Below are 26,216 nucleotides of genomic sequence, written 5' to 3'. Positions count from 1 at the left end.
GTCTATTAGCCACTAGACTCAGATGCCTTTGTGGGGAGAGATGCAAGTATGAACGGAGTGGTCAATATGGCCTTATCCATATTAGAATATATGGGACCCATATTAGAATACAAGATGGTGACTCTTTCCAAGAGCCAAGGCTGCATGATGGTATAACTCCCTGGGAGGGGAGAAGACTCAGCAGATTTCTGCCCTGCAGCAGACCAGGGCCAGAAGGAACACTGGTCACTTGGGAGAGAAAGAGATGGAGGTCTGGGTCTTTCATCAAGGTTTGTCCTACCGCAAGGAATTTTTCTGTTCTATCAGGTGAACAGAGGGTAAGACCCGGGCTTCAAATTGTTTCTAAAATCACTCTAATCCCAGACTCATGCACCCCCGCCGCCACATGCTTCCCCTGCCTCCCCCTTCACATGTGCATTCCATCTGCTAACCTAACAGAAATATATCACAGAAAACCTTTCCTGCTCATGTGTTCACCTAGACACATCAACCCCCCTTTTGGACATCCCTCCTTCAGGGTGTTACTCAGACTTCATTCCGTTCTTCATACCATCTTCTACAGGTGTATCATGCTTTAATCTTCATACACTTAGGTCTTCCCAATCCTGCCAACTCTCTTTTTCCATCATGTCCTGTGTATGGGGAGGTGTCAGGATGCTTCTCAAGTAATTTCTGTTTAAGGAAAAAGGAAGGGGCCCAGCACCCTCCTACCCTGCCTCTTTTGTTCCACTCTACAGGGCTGTCTTTGCAACTTCTAGAGAGTGATTCCATTCGTGGATTCTCTGGCATGTAGATCTATAAAGTCAAGACTTTATATACCATTGATCCCATTATTTTAAGTAGTTTCTCTACTATTAACATATTACATTACTAGGGTATATTTGTTACAATAAATGAACCAATGGTGATACATCATTATTAACTAAAGTCCACACTTTATTCAGATTTCTTTAGTTTTTATCTGATGTCCTTTTTCTGTTCCAGGATTCCACCTAGGATACTACATTATATTTAGCGATCATGTCTCCTTAGGCTCCTCTTGGCTGAAGCAGTTTCTCTGACTTTCCTTGTTTTCATAACCTCAACAGTTTTGAGAAGTACTGGTCAGGGATTTTGTGGAATGTTCCCCTGTTGAGATTTTCTTGATGTTTTTCTCACGCTTGGACTGCAAAGGCAGGAAGACCACAGAGGTAAAGCACCATTTCATCATATTATATCGAGGGTTCATGCTATCAACATGACTTATCAGTGTTGATATTGACATTGGTCATCTGTCTGAGGTAGTGTTGGTCCATGTTTCTCCACTGTAAAGTTACTATTTCCCCATTTCTTTCCATACTATTCACTTTGGAAATCACTAGGCATAGCATACACTTAAGGACTGAGAAGTTAGGCTCTCCATTTTTGAGGGCTGAGTATCTATTGATTTTTAAACTATTTGTTATTTGTTATATTGCTCTAGGATTTAGACAATCTCTCTCTATCATATTTCCTTCAGATTAATACTAACTTAATTCCAGTGATATATAGAAAATTTGCTCCACTCTGCCCACTTTTGTGCTACTATGTTTTATATATTTTGTCTATGTATGTTAAAACCCAACAATACAGTGTTATAATTGTTGCTTTATATAATTTTATGTCTTTTTGGCTGCACCACGGGGCACACGGGATCTTAGTTCTCCGACCAGGGATCGAACCCATGCCCCCTATAGTGGAAGTGCCGAGTCTTAACCACTGGACCGCCAGGGAAGTCCCTAATTTTATGTCTTTTGAAGAAACTAAGAAAGGATACACACAAATAATCTTAAAAAAAACAAACAAACATTTATCATTTCTGGTACTCTTCAGTTCTTCCTGTGGTTTCAGGTTACCACCTCATGTCACATCCTTACTCCCCTAGAACTTCTTTCTTTCTCCCTTCCTTTGCACTGTAAAATATATTATACCTCTATATGTTATAGGCCCAACACTTCAATCTTTAAAAACAGATTTATGGAGATATAGTTCACACACCACACAATTCACCCATTTAGAGTATATACAATTCAATGGTTTTGGTATAATTACAGACATGTGCAGCCATCTCCACAGTCAATATCAGAACATTTTCATCACCTCAGAAAGACATTTGATAACCTTTAGCCATAATCCCCTTATCTCCTCATCTCCTCCTCCAACCCTAAGCAACCACTAGTCTACTCTTTGTCTCTGCAGAATTGTCTATTCTGGACAGTTCATATAAATTGAATCATGTGATATGTAGTCTTTTGTGACTGGCTTCATTTACTCAGCATGTTTTCAAGCTTCATCTATGTTGAATTGTGTCTTTCATTCTGTTTTATGGCCGTATAATATTCCATTACATAGATATACCACATTTTGTTTACTCATTCATCAGTTGGTGGACATTTAGGTGGTTTATACCTTTTAGTTATTGTGAAGAGTAGTGCTTTGCGCATTTGTGTACAAGGTTTTGCATGAACATATGTTTTCATTCCTCTTGGGTATATACATAGGAGTGGAGTTGTTGGGTCCTATGGTAACTCTATGTTTGGTCATTTGAGGAACTTGCAGTGTTTTCCAAAGTGGCTGCATCATTTTACATTCCCACCAGCAAGCAGTGCTGCATGTTGTCTACAAGAAACTCACTTAAGTATAAAGACACAGATTAAAAGATAATTCCTCCCTCCATCCCTATGACATTGCTGTCATTCCTTTCATTTACCCATAGGCTGTAATCAACCAATATACTGCCATTATTATTTTGAACAAACTTATTATTTAGATCAATTAAGACTAAGGAAAATAAAAAAATTGTATTTTGCCTTAATTTATTCCTTCTCCAACACTCTTCCTTCCCTTATGGAGATCTTGAGTTTCTTTTCTTTTCTTTTTATAAATTTATTTATTTTGGCTGTGTTGGGTCTTCATTGCTGCGCGCCAGCTTTCTCTAGTTGTGGCGAGCTGGGGCTACTCTTTGTTGCGGTGCCCGTGTTTCCCATTGCTGTGGCTTCTCTTGTTGCGGAGCAAGGGCTCTAGGTGCGCGGGCTTCAGTAGTTGTGGCTCATGGGCTCTAGAGTGCAGGCTCAGTAGTTGTGGCGCATGGGCTTAGTTGCTCCTTGGCATGTGGGATCGGACCCGTGTCCCCTGCGTTGGCAGGCAGATTCTTAACCACTGTGCCACCAGGGAAGTCCTGAGATCTTGAGTTTCTGACCTATATCATTTTCCTTCTTTCTGGGAAGATATTTTAACCTTTCTTGCAAGACAGGTCTACTGGCAACAAGTTCCCTCAAATTTTGTTTGAGAGAGCATTTCTCCTTAAACTTTTGAAGGGTCTGGTATCTTTTTTCTGACACCACTCCTGATGCCAAATGTGCACGTTTTTCTACACCAATTCTCCAACACCAATTTTATGTTTACCTGGCTAGCAGCTTGGCTGAGTTTTTTGTTTGCTGTAGCTGTAGATGTGAGAGGTAAAATTTCCTCCAGTGTCCTTATTTTTGTCTCCTGTGTTATCTTTAGTTTTCTCTAAACACTTCTGCTCAAATAGCATCTGAGCTTTGCAGTTATTTTAGCTGTAACCCACTGTTATTATAGAGGTTGATTGATGTGATGGTAAGATGTGGAGGGAGGGAGCATTCTATAATCCTATGATTAGGCGCCAGTCTTTTAGTGAGGCTGTGATTTTTTTTTTCTTTCTTTTTTTTTTTGTTACGTGGGCCTCTCACTGTTGTGGCCTCTCCCCTTGCGGAGCACAGGCTCCAGATGCACAGGCTCAGCGGCCATGGCTCACGGGCCCAGCCGCTCCGTGGCATGTGGGATCTTCCCGAACTGGGGCACGAACCTGCGTCCCCTGCATCGGCAGGCGGACTCTCAACCACTGCGCCACCAGGGAAGCCCGAGGCTGTGATTTGAGGCTGTGACTTTTACAAGTGTTCTTAGCTTCTCCTGCCCCCCAGGTGAGACATGAAGGTTAAAGGGGGGCCATGTTGGATATTTCTTTTCCTCCATGTCAAAGACTAGAGAGGGGCGGAGTGGAATATTTTCCTTCCCTCAAGTTAAAATAGTTTCTTTTGATGCAAGCCCCTTCTTAAAAATAGTTCTTCCCTTAGGCTCTGGTGAAAACAGTTTCTTTGGATGCAAGTCCTATCTTAAAAAGAACAGAATCCTCCTGGTATATTTCAAAATGGTTACTTTTCTGCTCCCTCTGTCAGAGGCAGGAAGGAACTTTTTTCTGATCATTACCTGAAGAACTTGGGGCGGTTCCTGGAGATGACTCATGAAAGTGTGGAGGTCCCCCTAAGACTGAACCCTGAGAGTTTTTAACTCTCAGTCTACTTCACACTGAGTCTCCAGCAATTCATCAATTACAATCTAAGTGTTCCTACCTATACTGGCTCCTCTGGTGAGCTTGTTTCTAGTAACCTCTCAGTATCTTCCTTTTTCTCTAGTTTTCAGGGAAGGAGTTTGTCCTGTAACCTAAATTCTCTATAGGAAGTGAGAAGAATTGTTGATTTCCAACTTGTTCAGATTTTTTTCTGGTTGTGAACATGATAGTGACAAATTCTAAGATCTTTCTGTCAGATAAGAAACCAGAAGTCTGCTCAGTTCATTTTACTTCATTCTTTTTTTCTCTCTTTTCTCAGATCGTATCATCTCTAATGATCTATTTTCAAATTCACTCATTCTTCTGCCAACTTAAATCTACTGTTGATCCCCTACAGTGAATCTTTATTTCAGGTATTGTGCTTCTCAACTCCAGAATTCATTTGGTTCTTTCAAATAATTTTATCTATTGACATTCTCTATTCATGAGCTACTTTCATGAACATAGTTCCCTTTAGCTTTTGAACATATTTATAATAGCTATTTTTGGAGTGTTTGCCTTAAAAGTTTAACATTTGGGCCTCCTCAAAGGTAGTTTCTATTGCCACTGTTTTTCCTGTACAAGGGTTATACTATTCTGGTTTCTTTGCATCTCTCACAGTTTTTGAGATACTAGTAGGAACTAGTTACTAGTAGGAACTTTGGGTTCTGATACATCCCCTTCAGGGCTTGTGAATTTGCTCTGTTTTATTTTGTTAGTTTTTTAAAGTAGCTTGCCTGGACTAATTTTGTGAAGTCTATTTTCCTTCACCATGTATAGTCTCTGATGTTACTGCTCAGTTCCCCCATCTCCCACCCCAAGCCTGGCTTCCTAGAAGTCACCCCTGGGTCCAAATTATTGTAATGTTCAGCCAGTGATTGGTCAGAGGTGTGCCTAAGTCCCTTGAGCCAGTAAAGCTTCCACTCTCTGCTAATGGATCTGTGTGTGACTTAGAGAATTCTTTCAAGTCTGGCCTATGTTCAGTTAGTGACTATACCTTTCAAGTGCCTGCTCTGGTTGGTTCTGAGTGTGAAACCTAGATGTGTGCACAGCCTTCCAGACAGGGACAACTGTGATCTTCCAGGGCACTTTTTAAGCTATTTCTCTGGTTCCCTCTGTTAAACTTTCGGGTGGCCTGCTATTTCATTTGTTGCTACTTATTTTATGGAATAGAATTCTAATTGCTTGCCACTAAGATCTCTGTTTTCAACAATGTCTGAAGTCAAGCATTCCTCCACACTGTGTACAAAATAAGTCAGGTCCCTCTGTGGAGCTCTGGAGCTTCCAGTCCTCCCTCTTGCCTCTCTCCCTGGACAGATGTCTACACTATTGCATTGGAGCTGAGGAAGCTTCTTGGTTTCTCCTCTTGGCATGGAAACTCCTCCCTGTAAGTGGGATTTGGGAGGAGAAATGGAAGCCCGAGGTCTTTTTTTTTTTTTTTTTTTTTTTAGTTTCTGCTTTATAACAAAGTGAATCAGTCATACATATACATCTGTTCCCACATCCCTTCCCTCATGCATCTCCCTCCCTCCCACCCTCCCCATCCCACCCCCCCAGGTGGTCACAAAGCACCGAGCTGATCTCCCTGTGCTCTGCGGCTGCTTCCCATAGTGGGAAGCAGCCGAGGTCTTTTTGATTTACTCCTCCCTGTATGGAACCTCTGCTCTATGAGTGGGAGTTGGGAAAATAGCCTGCTGTCCTTTCAGCTTTCGGTCCCCCATCACCCCCTGGCGTGGAACATTTGCCCTACAAACATAAAGCCTGGAGGGGGGTGGATCAGGGCCCCAGTATTCTTGGCCTACCTTGTCTTGGGTAGAGCTACTGTATAAGAAAGAGCTAGGCTGGGAACGGGAGCCCAAGTCTTCTCAGTTGGAGCTGACTAAAATTGAGCTCCTGTAACATGGAGCTTGGGTGGGCAGATGAGACACTTTGAAGATATCAGACTTCAACAAGATCTTTCTTCTAAGTCACTTTATTTCACTGAAAGGTTTATCAGGTTGTCGATTCTCAAAACCTTTTAAATCATTCTCAACTATTAGAAGTCTAGAAATAATTAAAAAAAAAATTCTGTAGGGGGACTTCCCTGGTGGTGCAGTGGTTAAGAATCTGCCTGCCAATGCAGGGGACATGGGTTTGAGCCCTGGTCCGGGAAGATCCCACATGCCGCAGAGCAACTAAGCCCATGTGCCACAACTACTAAGCCTGCCCTCTAGAGCCCATGAGCGACAACTACTGAGGCCGCGTGCCACAACTACTGAAGCCCACACGCCTAGAGCGCGTGCTCCACAACAAGAGAAGCCACCGCAATGAGAAGCCTGCGCACCTCAATGAAGAGTAGCCCCTGCTCGTCACAACTAGAGAAAGCCCACGCTCAGCAACGAAGACCCAATGCAGCCAAAAATAAATAAACTAATTAATTAAAAAAAAATTCTGTAGGCCCCCAAATTTCTGGACTATTTGCTTTTATTTTGGCTTGTCAATCACTAATTTTTCCTGAGTTTATCTCTTTCTTGTAAAAGCTTGCCAAATGCAGCTAATATCAGTGAGCAAACATTACTAACACTCTGTTCTCTAATATCTTCTAGAGCTGTTAGCACAGTAGGTGTATGTAATGGAGACAATTTTACCAATTGTTTTGCCAGTTTGTCATCATCTTTTCAGCCTTTGACATGCTTTCTCACTGCCCAAGTGCTAGGCCAATGTCACATATTTTATTTTGTTACACAGGCAATACACTTCTAGGACCAACCCCTAAATCAGTGACTTAATATAGGGGCAATGTAGGGCAGTGGTTCCAGGCTCATAGCCTTGTGAGAATGAAATAGAATGATGCATGTGACACCCCCTCCCCCAAGTCCTTTCTATCTCCCTCTATCACAGCCCTGATTACAGTGAATAGTTTCCCTATCTTTCTAATTAGAATTAAAGTTCCAATTGTACCCTTGAAAAACATAAAAATAGCTAACATCTTATGAATACCGTACATAGACTATCTTGTATAATCTTTGCAATAACCCAACAAATTAGGGCATTGTTATCTCTAATTCACAGAAGAGAAAATAAGGCTCAAAGAAGATCTAGAATCTAGAATCTGGTTGCCTGCAGAACGAAAGCTCTTACACCACCTCTTGTATGCTTTTCACCTGTGTACATAATTCTCTGTTAAAACTCACTTTAGGAAAAAATGAGGTTGCATTTAAAATTAATAAATAAGGGAGAAGTTGATTTCTAATGCCATGGATGTTTACATGGAAATTTACAGGGTATCTACCCCCCCAACATTGAATGGATTTTATTTTTTAAAATGAATACTTCTCTCTGAAAAAAGTCCCTGTATTTCTGAACTGTAAAATCCTAATGAAAAGTATTTCTTATTATTCTATCACAGGTGAATTAGGAAATGCCAAATAGATAGAAATGGTGCATAGTACAATAAGCCTCCAATCATATTGTTAGATTGTGTAGTATTTATAGTTTGTATACTCAAACTTATGAAGTAATCCAGTGAAAATGAATAATAGTATGTATATTAATTTGCTAGGACTGCCAAAAAATCATGCCACAGACTGGCTGGCTTAAAAAACAGAAATCTGGGGCTTCCCTGGTGGCGCAGTGGTTGAGAGTCCGCCTGCCGATGCAGGGGATACGGGTTCGTACCCCGGTCCGGGAGGATCCCACATGCCGTGGAGCGGCTGGGCCCATGAGCCATGGCCGCTGAGCCTGCGCATCCGGAGCCTGTGCTCTGTGACGGAGAGGCCTCAACAGTGAGAGGCCCGCATACCGTAAAAAAAAAAAAAAAAAAAAAAAAAAAAACCAGAAATCTATTTTCTCACAGTTATGGTTAGAAGTCCAAGATCAAGGGGCAGGCAGGGTTGGTTTCCTCTGAGGCCACACTCCTGCTGTCTCTTCACATGGCCTTTCCTCTCTGTATCTGTATCCCTGGTATCCTAATCCCTTCTTATAAGGACACCAGTCAGACTGATTAGGGCCCACCTAATGGCCTCATTTTAACTTAATTACTCTTTAAAGGCCCCATCTCCAAATACAGTCACATTATGAGACAATGGGGGTTAGGGCTTCAACATATGGATCTGGGGGGACAATAACAGTATATAAAAAGGGGTTGGGCTTCCCTGGTGGCACAGTGGTTGAGAGTCTGCCTGCTGATGCAGGGGATATGGGTTCGTGCCCTGGTCCGGGAAGATCCCACATGCCGCGGAGCGGCTGGGCCCGTGAGCCATGGCTGCTGAACCTGAGCGTCCGGAGCCTGTGTTCCACAACAGGAGAGGCCACAACAGTGAGAGGCCCACGTACCTCAAAAAAAAAAAAAGGGGGGGCATAATTTAGTCACCAAAAACAACTATTTAAATTGTAGTGAGTGTTTTAAGAGGCCTTGGCTACTTTCTTTTGCTCACTCTCATATGATATCTGTCTCATATATACTTTATGTAAATAACAATACATTTACATACTCTTATCACTGATCAAGAAGTAGCAGGAGTCTTTTATATATGCCAACAAACAACAGGAAAAAAGTTTATTTTATACTTTAGAATTCTTATTTAGGATGCCCTATGTTTTGTTACAATTCATACTTTGTTAAAAGAAGAAAAAATAGGGAATTCCCTGGTGGTCCAGTGGTTAGGACTCTGCACTTTCACTGCCATGGCCTGGGTTCAATCTCTGGTTGGGGAATGAAGATCCTGCAAGCTGTGCAGCACAGCCAAAAAATTAAAAAAAATTAAAATAAATTAAAAATAAATAATTAAAAAAAGAAAAAATAGTACTATTTAATGTGGAAAATAATTGGTAATGGCATCCTACATATATAATACTTATTTTATATTTGTAATTGTTAGCTTCACATAAACAATTCCAATACCTATATGATTTACGTTATGTGGTGCATAATGTATTGTAGAACAGTTTGGAATATAATGCTTTCATATTTTGCAGACTGTCCATATGATTTTCTAATTTTGTTTTGACTAGCCCACTTATTAATATTTCAAAAGTCTTTGTAGTCCACAGTAAGCATTTATCCTTTAACAAGGAGGTGTACTTTCTGTAATATCTTCAAGAAATACTTTGGCATCACATCTGAAATATGATTTCTACAGAAATATAGCTACATACTTTAAATTTGTTGAATTAATAGGCTTCTTCTTAAGACTTCTTGATACATAATAAGGTTTGATTTCTAATGAAGGCTTTCTGTCACTGTAATTTTTAGTTGAAGATATTCCCACATTAGTTTCTCTTTTAAGAAACTTTTTCTTTATGAGTCCTCTTATGGCGACAGAGGGCTGAGCTATGTCTGAAGGCTTTCCCACATTGATTGCATTCATAGGGTTTTTCTCCTGTGTGAGTTCTGTGATGTAGAATGAGGTCAGACTTCTCAGAAAAGGCTTTTCTACACTCATTACATTCATAAAGTTTCTCCCCAGTATGGATTTTCTTATGTCTAATAAGGCAGGACACTTCACTGAAAGCTCTCTCACACCTGGTACACATATAAGGTTTCTCTCCTGTGTACAAAGAGGTGTGACTTCATGCTGAAGGCTCTCCCACATTCATCACACACGTAGGGTTTCTCCCCAGTCTGAGTTCTCTGGTGAATATTGAGCTGTGATTTTTGGAAAAAGGCTTTCCCACACTCATTACACTCATAGGGTTTCTCCCCAGTGTGAATTCTCTGATGTTCAATGAGGTGTGACTTATGGGAGAAAGCTTTTCTACATTCAGTACACTCATAAGGTTTCTCTAGAGTATGGATTCTCAGATGTATAACGAGATTTGATTTCTTGCTGAAGCCTTTCCCACACTCAGTACATACAAAGGGCTTTTCTCCTGTATGAGTTCTCTTATGTATAATGAGGTCTGACTTCTGGAAGAAGGTTTTCCCACATTCACTACATTCATTCTTTCTTGCATATCTTCTGTTACCACTAAATAAGTCTAAATAGTTAAAACTTCTACCATATGAGTCATGTCTTTGGAGTCTTTGTTTTGAAGAAACAAAGGCTGTGCTCAGATGACATCTATTTTCAAGTGCATTACAATTGTTACACTTTTCCTCTGTCACAGTTTTCTGGTCAATGAATGCAACATGCTTGAAAAGTGTTCCTTGGTTCTCTTGGTGCCTCTCCATGTGGTCATCAACTTGCCAGACTTTTTCTAGAAGGGAGCATAATAAACTATATGTCGGTGAATATTTCTGCTAACGTATTATGACTCATAGCTTTTTGCACTATTGTGAGATTGAATCTTTACTTGCAGACCCAGTATCCATATCTAACAGAAATACCAAGGCTAAATGGAATCTATACCCCTGAGCTTAGCAGGAAAGGCACAACTTTTAAAAAAACTGTAGTAGTAAAAGAACTAGATAATATGACAATGAACATAAATATATTTGACTATATGCAAACAAGACTTTGTAAACTGGGGAGAAAAATGGAAATAATGCCAAGAAGTAGTAAAAAGGAACAAAGAAGAACAGCTGCTACAGGGTCAATGGGAAGAGTCCATCTAGGAGGAATAAAAGTGACTAGGGTAAAATGGTGATTAGAGGAAATAAAGGAAGGACTGGTGAGGAATAGAGAGATTTGAGCTAGTGTCTCATCAACTCATTGTTGGATTGCTGTAGTTTAATCTTCACTTGTCTCTTTGCTTCCAGTGTCTTTGAGCTCTTGTCTATTCATCCAGCAGCATGAAACTGATTTTATAAAACCATCAATTCTACTTGTAAACAGAACACTTTTGTAGCCAGTATAATGGTAATTCATTCTTGTATAGGTGTGAGGGCACAGGAATTCCTATGTCCAGTAAGAGGAAAATATGCCATAGGATAAGCCAAGCTTGCCTCAGGATTAGAGTCACTGCTAAATTCTGATTACTGAGTGTGTATTATTCTATAATAGTTCATAGATACTGAATCAATCCTGACTTTAAATGCTCTCCCTACCTTGCTCTCTACCTACCACAGATGGAAAATGAATTGTCGTTAAGCATGTGGGCTCTCAATCCAGATTACAATCTTAGTTTCATCACTAATTAGATGTGTGACACAGGTCAAGTTAATCTCTTTGGGCCTCAATTTCCCCTTCTATAAAAAAGGATAATAATATCACCTATCTTACAGGGTTTTGTGAGGATTAAATGAGTCAATCGCTTTAAGTGCTCAGAATACTGCCTAGCATGTAATGTTTCACTAGTTAGATATTATCATATTTATTATTACTGATCCTCAGACAACTATGTTCTTGCCACTTTCTGCTTTATATCATGTTTTCCAAGCATCTGGATTCTATTAATGTAATCTTAAGCAGTAGATTTCTCACCCTGTATCTAAATTCCTATCAATCTTCATTTTCATCTATTGATATTTTATAAACTTCTGACAGTACTTGACTACTGTTACATTTATGCTACCTATATCCAGAGCAATAAAGGCACCCCTTGGCTCAGAATTTGACAATGCTACTGAGCTTCCTGGCCCAGTTCCCAACATGTAAGTCATCACTCTTTAAAGAAAGTGAGTAAATTTCTATTCTATATCTACCACTGGAACCCCAGAGGCTTCAACACATATCTTTTATCCCAGTGATACTGTGATTTATAATAAGAAATATATATTTCATCTTTGTCCCTGTTTCTGGCACAGAGCTCCAAAAACCCTTGTAATTTCCAAAGTGATGAAAGTCATAAAGGTGTCTTTTGTTATGTTAATAAGTGACTTATGGGAAGCATCTAAGGATCGGGGCTGGTTGCCAGTGGAGCCAACCACGCACGTGATTAGAGGGCTGGAACTTTTAGTTCCATGCCTCAACTTCCAGAGAGGGGAGAAGGGCTGGAGGCTGAAGTACTCACCAGTGGCCAATGATTTAATCAATCGTGCCTATGTAATGGAGCCTCCAAAAAAACCCTAAAGGAGGGGGTTCAGAAAGTTCACAGGTTGGGGAACCAGAGTGCTTTCATGTACCACCATGCTGGGCCCCAAACTCCATGAGGCCAGAAGTTCCTTGAGTTTGAACTTCTGGCCTCCATACCTGTAAGACAATTAATTTCTGTTGTTTTAAGCCTAGTTTGTGGTAATTTTTAAATTGCAGCCCTGGGAAATTAATACAATGTTAAAAAAAAAAAGACACTATGACAACGCAAGGGTGATGGTGGGTAGGCTAGAATGCTAGAGAAATGAAGATCAAAAACTCTAGGTCCAACCGCAGTGACTTTTTAGCAGAGATAGAAAAATCCATCTTAAAATTCACATGGAATCTCAAGGGACTCTGAGTAGTCAAACACTCCAAAAAAAGAACAAAGTTGGATAACTAACACTTCCTGATTTTAAAACATACTACAAAGCCACAGTGATCAAGACAGTGTGGTAATGACATAAAGACAGATAGACAGACCAAAGGAATAGAATAGAGAGCCCAGAAATAAACCCTCATGTATATGGTTAAATGATTTTCTACAAGAGTACCAAGATCATTCAATGGGGAAAGGACAGTCTTTTCAATAAATGGTGCTAGGAAAACTGGATACCTACATGCAAAAGAATGAAGTTATCTTATGTCATATACAAAAATTAACTGAAAACGGATCAAAGACTTAAAGAGCTAAAATGATAAAACACTTATTTGGGACTTCTCTGGTGGTCCAGTAGTTAAGACTCTGCACTTCCACTGCAGGGGGTGCAGGTTTGATCCCTGATTGGGGAACTAATTTCCCACTTGACCGCAGAGTGGCCAAAAAAAAAAAAAAAAGATCAAACACTTAGATGAAAATACAGAAAAAAGCCTCATGGAGTTGGATTTGGCAATGATTTCTTGGATGTAACACCAAAAGCATAGGCAACAAAAGAAAAAATAGGTAAACTGGATTTCATCAAAATTAAAACCTTTTGTGTGTCAAAGGACACTATTAAGGGAAATTGCTGGATCATGTGGTAATTCTCTATTCTCTATTTACATTTTTAAGGAATTCCCATGATATTTTCCACAGCTACTGCACAATTTTACATTCCCACAGAATGTGAGAAAATACTTGCAAATCATATATTTTGTAAAGGATTAATAACCAGAATATATAAAGAAACAACTCAGTTTTAAAATAGGCAAAGAGGGGGGCTTCCCTGTTGGCACAGTGGTTAAGAATCCACCTGCCAGTGCAGGGGACATGGGTTCGAGCCCTGGTCCAGGAAGATCCCACATACCATGGAGCAACTAAGCCCGTGTACCACAAACTACTGAGCCTGCGCTCTAGAGCCCGCAAGCCACAACTACTGAAGCCCGTGCGCCTAGAGCCTGTGCTCCGCAACAAGAGAAGCCACCGTGATGAGAAGTCCATGCACTGCAAGGAAGAGTAGCCCCTGCTTACCACAACTAAAGAAAACCTGCGCAGCAACAAAGACCCAGCGCAGCCAAAAATAAAATAAAATAAATACATTAAAATAAAATAAAATAGGCAAAGAACTTGAATAGACACTTCTTCAAAGAAGATATACAAATGGCCAATAAGCACATGAAAAGATGCTCAACATCACTAATCACTAGGGAAATGCAAATCAAAACCATAATGAGATACCACTTCATACCAATTAGGATGACTATTTATTTAAAAAAACTAGAAAATAACAAGTGTTGGTAAGGATGTGGAGAAATTGGAACACTTGTGCATTGTGGTGGGAATGTAAAATTGTGCAGTAGCTGTGGAAAATATCATGGGAATTCCTTAAAAATGTAAATAGAGAATTACCACATGATCCAGCAATTTCCCTTCTGAGTATATACCTGAAAGAATTGAAAGCAGGGACTCAAACAGATATTTGTACACCAATGTTCATAGAAGCAATATTCACAACAACTAAAAGGTAACAACTCAAATGTTCACTGGTAGATGAATGGATAAATAAAATTTGGTATATACTACAATGGAAATTATTCAGCCATAAAAAGGAATGACACTGACACATGCTACAATATAGATGAGCTTTGAGATATTATGCTAAGTGAAATAAATCAGATACAAGAGGACAAATATTCTAAGATTCTACTTATATGAGTTATACCTAGAATAGTCAAATTCGTAGCTATAGAAAGTAGAATAGTGGGTACCAGTGGCTGGGGGAAGGTGGAACAGAGAGTTATTGTTTAATGATTTCAGTTTGTGATGATGAAAGAGTTCTAGAGATGGATGGTGGTAATGGTCTCACAACAATGTGAATGTACTTAATACCACTAAACTGTACATTTAAAAAATAAATTTTATGTTGTCTATATTTTGTCACAATTTTAAAAAAGAGAAAAATATCTTCTCAAGGTCCTAAATGAAGTTGATAGGGATCACAGGCAGAATACACCTGAAGGAGAAAATGTAACTCTCTAATAGCCATGCAAAAAAAACCACATTAATATGTGAAGGTGGTACACAGAAATGGTGTTCAGGTAGATATGAAATTTATGTTAACTGTCCCTAGTTATTTCCAAAGGTCCGAGGCCTTTATGAAGAGAATCTGAAGGATATTTCTCAAAGATGCCAGCCCTCATTAACCAACTGTGAACTTCATTTCATTCACTTCCATCCACACAACTCTTCACCTAACTCACCTGGGTATCTCCAACTTGAGATTTCTCTCTCCACCATCCATGGTTCTTCTCCTTGTTCCAATTGGTAGATCACAGCAGGCTTGGTGGTTTTATATCCTGTCAATGAGAAATGATAAGGGATTTGGACCTAGCTACTTGGGCTTCAGGTCCTTTGAACTCTCAGCTTCATCAGGGACTGCCTGATAAAGGTGCTCACTTGTACCTTAAAAAGAGGTTTTTTAGGGCTTCCCTGGTGGCGCAGTGGTTGAAAGTCCGCCTGCCAATGCAGGGGACACGGGTTCGTGCCCCGGTCTGGGAAGATCCCACATGCCGCAGAGCAGCTGGGCCCGTGAGCCATGGCTGCTGGGCCTGCGTGTCCGGAGCCTGTGCTCTGCAACGGGAGAGGCCACAACAGTGAGAGGCCCGTGTACCGCAAAAAAAAAAAAAAAAAAAAAAGAGGTTTTTTAAACAAACGTGTAGCCATATCTCCCCAAAGATTGTCAGTTGTCACCAACTGAGACTCAGAGCCACACTAGTAAAAGTATTTCAGAGGGCTGGCAATTTGGAGCAACTGAGAAAGGAAAAGCAGTCAACCAGGCGCATACCAATCAACACTGGGAAATGGTCCTCACCCACTGAGATGAGGTTGATATAGTTCTCCAGCATCACGTCCCAGTACAGATCCCTCTGGGGAGGGCCCAGATACTGCCACTCCTCCTGGGTGAAATCCACAGCCACGTCCTTGAATGTTACTGGTCTCTGTAACAACACATTCCTATTCCAACTAAAATTATCTATAATGCATAAAATGGACAAAAATGCATGGCAACTTGTTTCTAACCATGTTCATTAGTTGACAATGCTTCCCAAAATTTAGTCCCACTTCGTTTTTGGGGATATTACACTAAACTGGTCTCATTCTGTTTCTCCAGCACTGTGCTTTGATGCCTGTTTGTCTAGATTTATGTTCTATTTTGTGCATGACACAAAACTCCTATTTGAAATACTTTATACTTGTGAAATAATTACCCATTAGGCCATTCATTTAATAATAAGTCATTAAACAAATATTTACTGAGTACCCACTACATGTCCAGAGCTGACTGTCCTAAATGCAAAGGATCAAATATTGGAAGCTGATCCAATTTGCCAATATGTCAAGCCATAGAAAAAATGCTTACTCAGTGTCAAAAGTTATAGAATGAGAAGGCACTGTTCAAACCGTTCTTGATAAGCTTTTTAACGAAGAATAAAACACTTTCTCAATGTTTCAAATTACAGTGTACTAAATATTTGTTTTTATCATTTTTTATTTCCCTATACTTGTATAACCAAGAGAGGATTCAATGTTTTGACAAAAAAGTTTAAGGTCACAGAATAATTATAACCAATGGGGAAAATCTCATTGATTATTAAGATTGGTTTGAACTATTTCAGCTCATGTGGTCATTTTTACAATCGTGTACTACTGGTCCTGTATAGCAAAACAAACTAACTCACCTGGGACTTGGTCATTTTCTGTAACCCTTGGGTGAAGGCAGAGATCTATGAAGATAGAGATAGGTTTAAGAGAATGAGCCATGTGAGACCAGGTATGACTTGAAGATTCCAGAATCACTGGTGTAATAAACCCTGACACAGGTGACCATAACAACCCATACACAGCTGCCTCAACAGTTGGGTTGAAGAAGCCACTGTGGGAGAATTTCCCCTGGGTCCTCCAGAATTCATTGAGAGAAAACCACAGATTTGCACTAAGATTTAGCTACAAGGATATCTGTTGTAGCACTTTTTAACAGACTTAAAATTGGAACAAATTAAAGGACTGGTTAGTCAAATAGATATATACCCCCCAAGTAAATTTGTAATAATCAAAAATGATGTTGTCAGAAATTTATCAAAATGTAAGTGGTAGTTGATGTACACCCTTCTCTGACCCTCTAGTCATGAGTTCTGTGGACTCCAACCAGGGCTGTAGGACTACAGATAGGCTACAGTTTGAAAGTAGGATGCACCAATATTGGGTTCTCAGTGGGACCAAGGATCTAGGCAAAGACATCTATAGACTTGGAAATATAGTGTCCACATGGTGAGATTCATTCACCAGTCTGTCTGGAATCTGCCCCAGGGGAACTGAGGTGCAGGTCCCTGTGGTTTAAGCTGAGGAGGAGCAGAGTTCAGTCAAATGCTGTGTTTTAGGCTAGGAGACGTTGTAAAAAGTAGGAGAGTTGGAAACAAATATCTGGGCTTGAATTTACCTGCTGGCTATTTGACCTTGAGCAAGTCACTTCACCTTCCTGAGCCTCAGTAAAATTGGAAATAATACCTGTGTTGTACCAGTGACTTTACCCGCCTACCCCTTTTTAAATTAAGCTAACAAATATATTTTACAAAACAACCTAATGTTAATGTAGGGGTGTGTGTGTTTGTGTGTGTGCACACTCATGTCCATGCTAGCTGTTCCCTCTGGCCAGCACACACTTCCACTATTTCATCAAGACTTTAGTCAGATACCAAGGAGGGCTCCCTGTCTACCTAATTTAAAATTAACCCTTCTCCCATTTCCCTTACCCAGATCTACTTTTTCTTTGTGTATAACACATCACCTTCTAGTATACTACATAATTTACTGATTTATTATGCTTATTGTTTATTGACTATCTCTACTTAGCTAAAACTAAAATTTCATAAAGGCAGGGATTTTTGTCTGAATAGTCAATAGCCAGCACCAGGAAAGTGTTTGGCTCACAGACGCTCAAAAAAATAGTCACTGAAAAACAATACATATGTAGTTATAGTAAGTTTCATAAAACAATGCTTATTACATGGGATACATACGTGATATTTTACAGTATTTTATTTTTTTAAATGTTCACATACAAGAGTACATACTATAGGATTCCATTTATATGTTGTTCTATAAAGGCAAAATTAACCTGTAGAAAGTGGAAAACTGGTTGTTTCTCAGCATACGGGGGGAATGATTGACTGGGAAGGTTCAGAACTTTCTGGGGGATTAAAATGTTTTGTATTTTGATGGTGTGGTGGTTAAATGGGTGTATACAACAATTTTTACATTTTTATTCTCTGTAAGTTACGTGCCAATTATTCTACGTAAATTATAACCCAACTTTTAAAAAGCACTGGCAAATAAAAATACTAGTCTTTACTAACTGAACAGATTTCATCACCCATGCTCACGACCGTACTGGGTTTCAACCCATAGTATGAAAAACTGACTTACAGGGTTGCTGTGGGGTTAAAGCTAGACACCTTTGGAAAAGCAGGTAGCATTCCACCGGCAACAATTCAGACCTTCAGTAAAGCTTGGTTCTCTTTCCACACCCCAGAGGGCGCTCCGGGCATTAACCACTTGTGCGCTCCTGCCACCGGCGGATGCGCTCCGGATCGCCACACCTGCAGAGCCCCTGCATCGCCCGATCCGCGACCCGTAAGAACGCAGTCCCGGGAGCCCGCCCACCCGGGGCTCACGAACTCGGGCTGGGGAGGGTCACTGTCGCTTTTGACACACGCCGGTCCACGCCCCTACCCCGAGGTCCGGCTGAGCCCTATTATTCCCCACCCACCTCATACCCGCGCCATCTTCCTCTGCACGGCGAACCTCCAGCCCCGATCAAGGCCAGCCAAGTGAGGGGCTTAACCTGTCGGGCCTCACCGCCGCGCGGGGTCACCACCGTGAGGACTTGGAGGGCACACATACGCAAAAGAAGCCGCCTCGCGCGGGGCTCGCTGGAGCGTGTTTCCTCCGACTGCAAACTACATCTCCCAGAATGCCCGCGCTGAGGTGCCGCACATGCGCAGCGAGAGGCCAGGCGCGCGTGAGGTGTCGTCCCGGCGCGCGTGAGGTATCGTCCCGGCGCGTTCCACCTGATTCCAGCGCTGCGTTTCCCGCCCCGGTCCCCAACTCCCTTCCCGGCAGAAGGTCCACTGGGCGATGACGCACAGGCGCACTGTGCCAGGAATCTTGCGGTGGCGTCCGTACCTACTCCGTTTTAAGAACTCTCCTGGCAGGAACGGCTTTCACTAGAAATTTGAGGACTTAACTCTGGAATTTGAGTTTGAGCCCAAGGCTTTTCGTTGTGGGCCTGTGAGTATGAAGTTACGACAAAATGGGAAATACATCTTACAGATTTTATTAAAATGCCTGCAAATTGAAGCTAACAGTGGTTGAAGTTAGTACTAACTGAGTGGGATAATTCTGAAGAACACAAACACAAGTTTATATTGATTACACAAATATGATGACCAATAGCTAACTCGTCTGGGTAATATTTAAAGAGAAAAATTTGAAAAAGCTTGGAGACAGATTTCCTCCTCAGGGGAGTTCAATTTAAGAAGGTGTGTTCCCGACCCTTTGGAGTCGGGCCCCAAGAAGGGTCTACTTCAGAAGCAAAAGAAAGCTTTATTCTGTGGTCAAAGAATGGAGAGGTGCAAACTGGTGCTCTAGAGCACACGTTCTCCCGGAAAGACCATTAGCGGGGCTACTTTATAGGGTTCTTGTCAGTGGCGGGCGGGGTGGAGATCTCCTGGGTGAGGGGCAGGCGTGGTGCTCACGCACCTCAGACTGAAGTGCCGGGTACAGCGTCAGCACACGACCTGCTGCGGCCACCGCCATCTTGAATTGAATGTCCTGCGCAGGCTTCTGCTCACCTCAGGCCAAGTTGGGGTGTCCAGCACAGCGCACAGCGCTTCTGCTCTGGGAGCGCTAATGCGATGGGTTAGGTGCAAGGCCTCTGCACACGGCCCTCTAACAGGCCAGTGAAACTAGACTAAGCACAAAAGAAGAGGTTAGACCTTATCACTTAGATTCCATCTTATTTTCCCCAGGGGACCCTAGTGGCCTTTGGCAAAGTGGCAAATCCCCCCTCTTTCTTTTGACCTGCCCCTCATTCTTGACGGGTGCTGAGGGGTGAGGCTCTGTCTTCTGCAACTGCTTCCTGCCGAGTTTGGGTGTTGTCATAAATAACCCCAGGTGGAGGAGCACAACTTCTCCCCTGCTGCCTTGAGATATGTTTGATTGTTGACTGGCCTCAGCCCTGACTTCGTATCCCTGAGCGACCACCATTTGAAGTTTTATAGATTCTAATCTTTTGGAGACAAAGGACACCAGACAATTTAAACTACATGGCCCAAATATCAGCAAGAGGACAATGGTTCTTAAGGGACCCAGGAAACGTAGAAACCAAGGATGCTGGGGAGGCCTTGTTTTACCCTGCTCCAAAATTTGTTTGGCCAGATTAGGCTGGCTGGCTTCTGTTAGCCAAGTTGGTTTTTCTAGTAGCCTGTCTACACTTTCTTCAATCAGGCCACTTGCACTGATGTAAAAGCAACATGTTGCATTGACATGCACAAACCCCCTCCCTGGTCAGCCAACAGATAATCTAGGGCAATCCAGTTATCCTGAAATCCCTATTGCTTGGCATATACAATTACTTATCTTTTGCCTTTTTTTGGAAAAGGAGTTTTAGGTTGGAGAGAGGTTCACAAGAGTAGTGTGGAGTGGGGGTGGGGGGGTGGGGGATGGTGTCTGTTGTCTTGGGTTATTTCTCCAGAGGTTGGGGCTCAGGAGCCCTCTTCATTGGAGTGTGATGTACCCACGGAGTGATCCCCTGCAACTTCAGGGCAGAATGGGTGGTTAGGATCACGAAGCGCGGTCCGTTCCACTTAGGAGTAAGTTGATCTTGTGGGCTGCCTGTTTTCCATGTTTTTAGGTACGCCCACTCTCCTGGCTGGAAGGGATGTAGGGCCAGGTCAGTGTGTGCAGGCCACTCGTGGTTACCGTATTCTGTGAGAGCTTTCATGGTTTCTCCTACCTGGAGAGCTTGAGTTGTTTCATTCCAAGGGGGTTAAGGTGTCCCTTCTTGGGCTTGGGGAATGGATCTACCATTCATGAGTTCAGATGCATTTAAGTTTAACTTATCCCCACCAGGGACTAACCACATGTAGAGCATAGCAGCCAGAAGAACCTGAATCCAGTTTTCTTGACAGGCTGAGTGTAAGGTCCATTTTATGCCCAGGGCACTCACTATCCCCTTCGTCACTAGAGACACAAATGCTGGATCATTATCATTTTGTAGGGATCCTGGGAGCCCAAACCTGGGGATTATTTCTTTTAGTAATGCCTTAGTCACTTCAGCTGCCCTTTCAGTTCTAGTGGGGAATGCTTATATCTGAAATTGTCCAGTACTCTCAGTGTGACAGTGAAATCTATCTGCCAGTGTTCTCCAGGGTCTGTCCCTCTGGTTTGAATGGGTCTTATCTGGGGGCCTCTGGGGGCTCTGGTGTTGGGGTTATTTATTGCACCAATGGGGCAGGTCTCAACTACCCAACCAATTATGTTTTTTGTGCTTGGGGTCACCATGATCTCAACCAGCTAATTATCTAGGACTTCCCTCCCATAGTGAGATCCTTAATGGTCCTCCCTGATGGCTTGGCAAGCTACAGTTTGGGGCATTAACTAGCCACCCATGACTCCCCAAATCCCTATTGAAACCCCATTTTGGGATTTTGTCTAATATTTCTTCTGTGTAGATTGGGGAATAATTGGATGGATCTGACCTTCAAAGTATGAAGGGTAGTTGCCAAGTTACTGGTTCTAGGGTCACCTTTTTGGCGGTTGCATCCACCGTGTTGTTTCCCATTATCCTCTGCATCCTCCTTTTGGTGACCCCAGCAATGAATCATTGCCACCTTTTTTGGAATCTGTACTGCTTCTGAGAGTTTCAATATGCTTAAGCCATGTACTACCTGTTTATTCTCTGCAGTAAGCATAACTCTTTCCCTTCAAATAGCCCTGTGTCTGTGTAGGGTGGCATATGCATACCAGGAATCTGTGTAAATATTTAAGGCCTTCCCTGTCCTGAGCTCTAAGGCTTGGGTGAGGGCCATCAGTTTCGCCTTTTGGGCTGAAGTCCCTGGGGGTAGGCCTCTTCATTCTATGACTTGGGTCTGGGAGGTTATTGCATATCCCACCAGGCTTTTTCCCTCCCTCATAAAACTACTCCTCTTCAGCGTTTGGGAGAGGCTTGATTCCTAGGTCGGTGTAACTGGGATAGACTGTATCTGTTGTTTCTATACACTCGTGTTCTAAGGGCCCTGTTTCTGTAGGTAGTAAGATGGCAGGATTTAATGTACGACAGGTTTGACAGGTTTTTTGTTTTATCTTGTTTTGTTGTTTTTGGCTGCGCCGCGCCCCAGTGAAAGTGCTGACTGCTAACCACTGGACCACCAGGGAATTCCCAGTGTATGACAGCTTTTCATAGTAACCACTAAGGTGTCCAAAAGTGTAGCCTGGACTTGAATTGCCCCGGGGGATAGCATTCTGTTCCCTTAGAGCTTACTAATGCTTGAAACTGGTGTGGAGTTCATATGGTGATTGGCTGTCTGAACATTAACTTCTCAACCTCCTTTAGCAGGGTTGCAGTAGCTACTACTGCCTGTAGGCAAGGAGACCATCCCTTAGCTGTTTGATCTAATTGTTTAGATCTGTCCAGGGAGGTTTGTCCTCAGCCATTAACATTACCATCTTGCGCCCCCTGTCTAGGGGAATGCCAATCTCCAGTTTGTCTCCCATTAGGTGGATAGTAACTCCCAATTTATGTAAGATATCCCTTCCTATCAGGGATATAGGACATTTGGGAATGTGTAGGAAGGAATGGATGACGTGTTTGTCCAATTTGCATTTTAATGGCTCTATGAATGCCCATTCTTGGGCCTTCCCTGATACTCCCATAATTTTACAACTCTTATGACTGAGTGCCTGATCTGGTGTTCAGAACTGAGAAAGTGGCACCAGTGTTGACTAAGAATTCAACAGACTTTTCCCCAATGTCCAGTCTCAGACGGGGCTCCTCGGGGTCAATTGGAGAGCTGGCTTAGGAGCCCCTGGCCCCATTATTCTTCATCTGTTTGGACCATCTGCCTTCGAGGGTTGTGGCCGGGTTCTGCCATTTCCATCCACCTTGGGGGCGCTGAGGGCATTGTCTCTTCTAGTGTCCCTCTTGTTTACATATGGTGCACTGATTGGGTACTAGTTTCCTTGACTTGCTATACCTTGGTGGAGTCTGGGGATCACTCACCAGGTCGAGAATCTCTGTGGGTAGTTAGTTCAAATTCCCAGGCCGTCTGGTTGACACTGAGGGGCAACAACCAGTAGGTGAGCTTGCCTCCAGGCCTTTTTGTCCTCTATATTTTGGTTTTTAAACACCCAGTAGGCAACCTCAACCAGGTGAGAGGTACACCTAATGTCGGGGGCACTTTGGGCCAGTTGACAGGTTTCTTTTCTGCTGCCTAGATTCCCTTTAGGAGTGATCTGTCCAGTCGAATTCAACGGCTACAATTTTCAACTCAGCATTGGTGTCTTTTCGAGGGACCAAAAACAAACAAAAAAACCCTTTTATTTACTTAGAAGTATTTGTTTGTCTCATCCTTGACTTTTAAATTTAATTCTCCATATGTGCTTTTATTCCCCTCCTCCACCACGCCCAATCCCAAATTCTTTTTTTCATCTTTTGCAGTTTGCACTGTTTTAGTTATTTACTTCCCTAATCTAGATGTGGATATGTCTTTACATCTGTTATTAAAATAAGAGTCTTTTTTGGTGACGTCTGGGTCATGCTGTCATTGGTATTAAAAATGTTCTTGTTTTCATTATCTGAACTCTTAGAAAACATGGTCAAAATAGTCACACTGTTAGAAATTAAACTAGTACTATATCAGTACAAAGCACAACAGTTAATCCACAGATAAGGCCATAGACTAATTATTAAAGCTTATGATTGCAATGCATTTAAATTGTACACTTAAATTGTATCACTCCAGAGTGATGCAACAGTGGATAAACCATTTTTGTAAACTGCAAATCATGGCTGCCAGCATCGACAGCCAAGGGGAAAAAAAGCAATAGTAAAGACCAGGAAAGGCATAAAATCTTTTGCCTTATCCACTTGAGAGGATAACAGTGTTGCTTATACCTTTACTTTTGGGGCCACCTTTTGGGTTTTGTACTTATTCTCCAACTTTTCCCCAGCCATCCTCCCAAAGCAGGACTTTTGAAGTCCCTGGGAGGGATTTCCTTGGGCAGTTCCAGGCAAAACTTTATGGTGGGTCACTCCACCTCAGTCTTCTCCTTTCATTTCTGCTTTTTTTCTGTCTGTCAATCCTCCCTTCTCCTTCATTCTCCTTTGCCTCTGTCCTCAGTCTCTCACTCTCAGTCCCTCATTCTCCCCCCTTTTGTCCTCTAGTCTCTATTCTCTGTTCTTATGCCTTAGGTCTTTTTGTCCCTTAGGCTTCCTTTCTCTTTTCCTTAGGTTCTCCTTTATTTTGTGTTTCAGTCTCCTCTTCCCTGTCTCAATTTTCTTTTTTTTAAGAAAAATTTTATTGAAGTAATATTGTGTTAGTTTGTGCCTTACAGCAAAGCAGCAAAGTGATTCAGTTATGCATATATATATACACATACATACTCTTTTTCCTATTCTTTTCCATTATGGCTTATTACAGGATATTGAATATAGTTCCCTGTGCTATGCAGTAGGATCTTCTTGTTTATCCATCAATTTTTCTTTTTTCGTCAGTCGCCCCCTGCGATTTATTACCATAATTGTAATTTCCCCAGGAGGATTTCCTATAATAATTAGCATAAGTAACTGTTCATGCCCCTCTCTGCTGCCCAAGTCTTCCATCACTTTTGCCCCTCTCCCACACTGGAATCTCCTGGACCGTTTACCAGATCTTTTCAGTAGACTCTCCTACGAAAGGATTGCACCATTCCAAATTCCTCTTACACCAGTTACAGTCTTTCAGTAAAGTACTGTCCTACTGCGGATTCTTCCCCAATCCTGTAAAGTCTGCAATAGCTTCTACCTTACGTATTTGTATAATTCTCCTTTTTGTCATCTTTTCCCCCTACCCTCGCTGCCGCGGTGGTACAGCCCAGCCTCAGGTTCCGAATAAACCGAATTCCTCTGCTTGTACGGAACTGGCCGGCCTTTCAAAATGGCGGCTCCCACTGAGACACAGCGCATGGGGGCGGCCATATTGCCTCCTGAACAAAGCCGCCCAGGGTGTGGAGCGGGCAAAAGTGCCCGGTACGGAACAGCGCAGGCCCGGGAGCCTCGTGCTTTGCTCACCCAGATAGGAAGCGGGAGAGTTCGCCGCTATGAATGTGACATCCGTACTGGGATAAGCTGTGGCAGGCGTTTTGGGACCTGATAATCGAGCTGGGGGTCAGAAGGGGGATTTATGGGTTGAGACCTGAGGAAGACTGAAATTGTTATTGGGACGGCGGCCCATGAGGGTCAGTAATTGAAGGTCTATGGGGTCAGTGGTGGGGAGTCTCTAGGATGAGTGTTGGGTATGTATGTGGATCAGTCATAGGGAGAGCTGTGTTATCTGTGGGTCAGGGACGGCCGGCCTGTGTGCTGATGGGGTATCCGTGTGGCCAGTGATTTGTGGACCAATATGGCCAGTGCTGTGATGGGAGTGGGGGTGGAGGTGCTCTTTGAGATTTCTGATTTCTGCACCTGGTGATTCAGTGATTTTTAGAGGTTATTAATGGGGCCCAGAGCTGATAAAGGTTAGTCCCAGTTTACTGGGAAATGCCTCACTTTACAGTCTGTGTAGGTCAGAGGCTGCTCTCAAGTTGAAGCCCCTCCTCAGATGTTTTTTCAAGCCATCACCTCTTTCCATCATTCATATCATCACAGAAGAAAACATCCTTTGAATGTAAGACCAAACAAATCTAAAGGGACAGGATTATTACTGTCAATTCCGTCGAGCCAAAAACTACCAGGAACACCCTGTAGTTGAATAAGTTGGGTTTATTGCTCTTGCATTTAGTTAGGAACACGTACACAGTGGAGAGCCTTAAGGGTGTCTCGATAAGAGGGTGTTAGAAAACACTTGTAGGATTTGGCCTTGTGTTAGGTGATTTTGAGGAGGGTGTAGGGAACGGGCCTTGCTCTGAATTGGATGTTGTCAGGAAGTGGGGTAATTCAGTGAGTGAAAAGTTGAATAAATCTTATCTAGAGAGAAGAATGACTAGATTGAAGCTAAAGCTGTGATAGGTAAAAAAGCAGCAATCCTTCATGTTAGTTGGGAGAGGGGAATGTTTGGTATTTTGTGAATTGGAGAATATTGATGTTTTGTCTGTGTTCAGGTATGATTTAAGAGAGGTGTTGTTTTTGTCTTGATCCATCCTGGTCAGGGAGTGGCCTGTCTGATGTAAGTGATTCTTGTAA

General features: G+C 42.2%; 2 protein-coding genes across 2 annotated transcripts in view; one reads left to right on the top strand and one right to left on the bottom strand.

Annotated features, from left to right (window-relative positions):
• Window positions 1-1,029: 1,029 nt before the first annotated feature.
• Window positions 1,030-19,594, bottom strand: LOC132486869 (uncharacterized). The gene is made up of 6 exons (XM_060094440.1): window positions 19,538-19,594; window positions 18,546-18,887; window positions 16,459-16,503; window positions 15,591-15,717; window positions 14,980-15,075; window positions 1,030-1,165 (listed from the first exon to the last, which is right to left on the bottom strand). The coding sequence occupies exons 1-6, from the start codon at window positions 19,592-19,594 to the stop codon at window positions 1,155-1,157; spliced, it is 678 nt and encodes a 225-aa protein (XP_059950423.1). The 3' UTR covers window positions 1,030-1,154.
• Window positions 18,732-26,216, top strand: part of LOC132486456 (zinc finger protein 300-like) — a 21,539-nt gene continuing 14,054 nt past the window's right edge. Inside the window, exon 1 of the mRNA XM_060093663.1 lies at window positions 18,732-19,066. The gene's annotated coding sequence lies outside the window, so the exon portion shown is untranslated. The remainder of the gene's footprint in view (window positions 19,067-26,216) is intronic.

The sequence above is a fragment of the Mesoplodon densirostris genome, chromosome 3, assembly GCF_025265405.1.
Source record: "Mesoplodon densirostris isolate mMesDen1 chromosome 3, mMesDen1 primary haplotype, whole genome shotgun sequence".
Classification (NCBI taxonomy): Eukaryota; Metazoa; Chordata; class Mammalia; order Artiodactyla; family Ziphiidae; genus Mesoplodon; species Mesoplodon densirostris.
Note: the sequence above shows the minus strand (reverse complement) of the source record. Positions and strands in the feature narration are given on the sequence as shown.

What these genes read in the sequence shown, in the direction of transcription:
- LOC132486869 (XM_060094440.1), bottom strand. Translation starts at nt 19,594, where the DNA reads ATGGCGGTGGCCGCAGCAGGTCGTGTGCTGACGCTGTACCCGGCACTT. An exon ending in GAAGATGGCGCGGGTATGAG is followed by an intron (nt 16,504 to 18,545) that starts GTGGGTGGGGAA and finishes CTATCTTCATAG; the next exon opens with ATCTCTGCCTTCACCCAAGG. An exon ending in AGAAAATGACCAAGTCCCAG is followed by an intron (nt 15,718 to 16,458) that starts GTGAGTTAGTTT and finishes GTGTTGTTACAG; the next exon opens with AGACCAGTAACATTCAAGGA.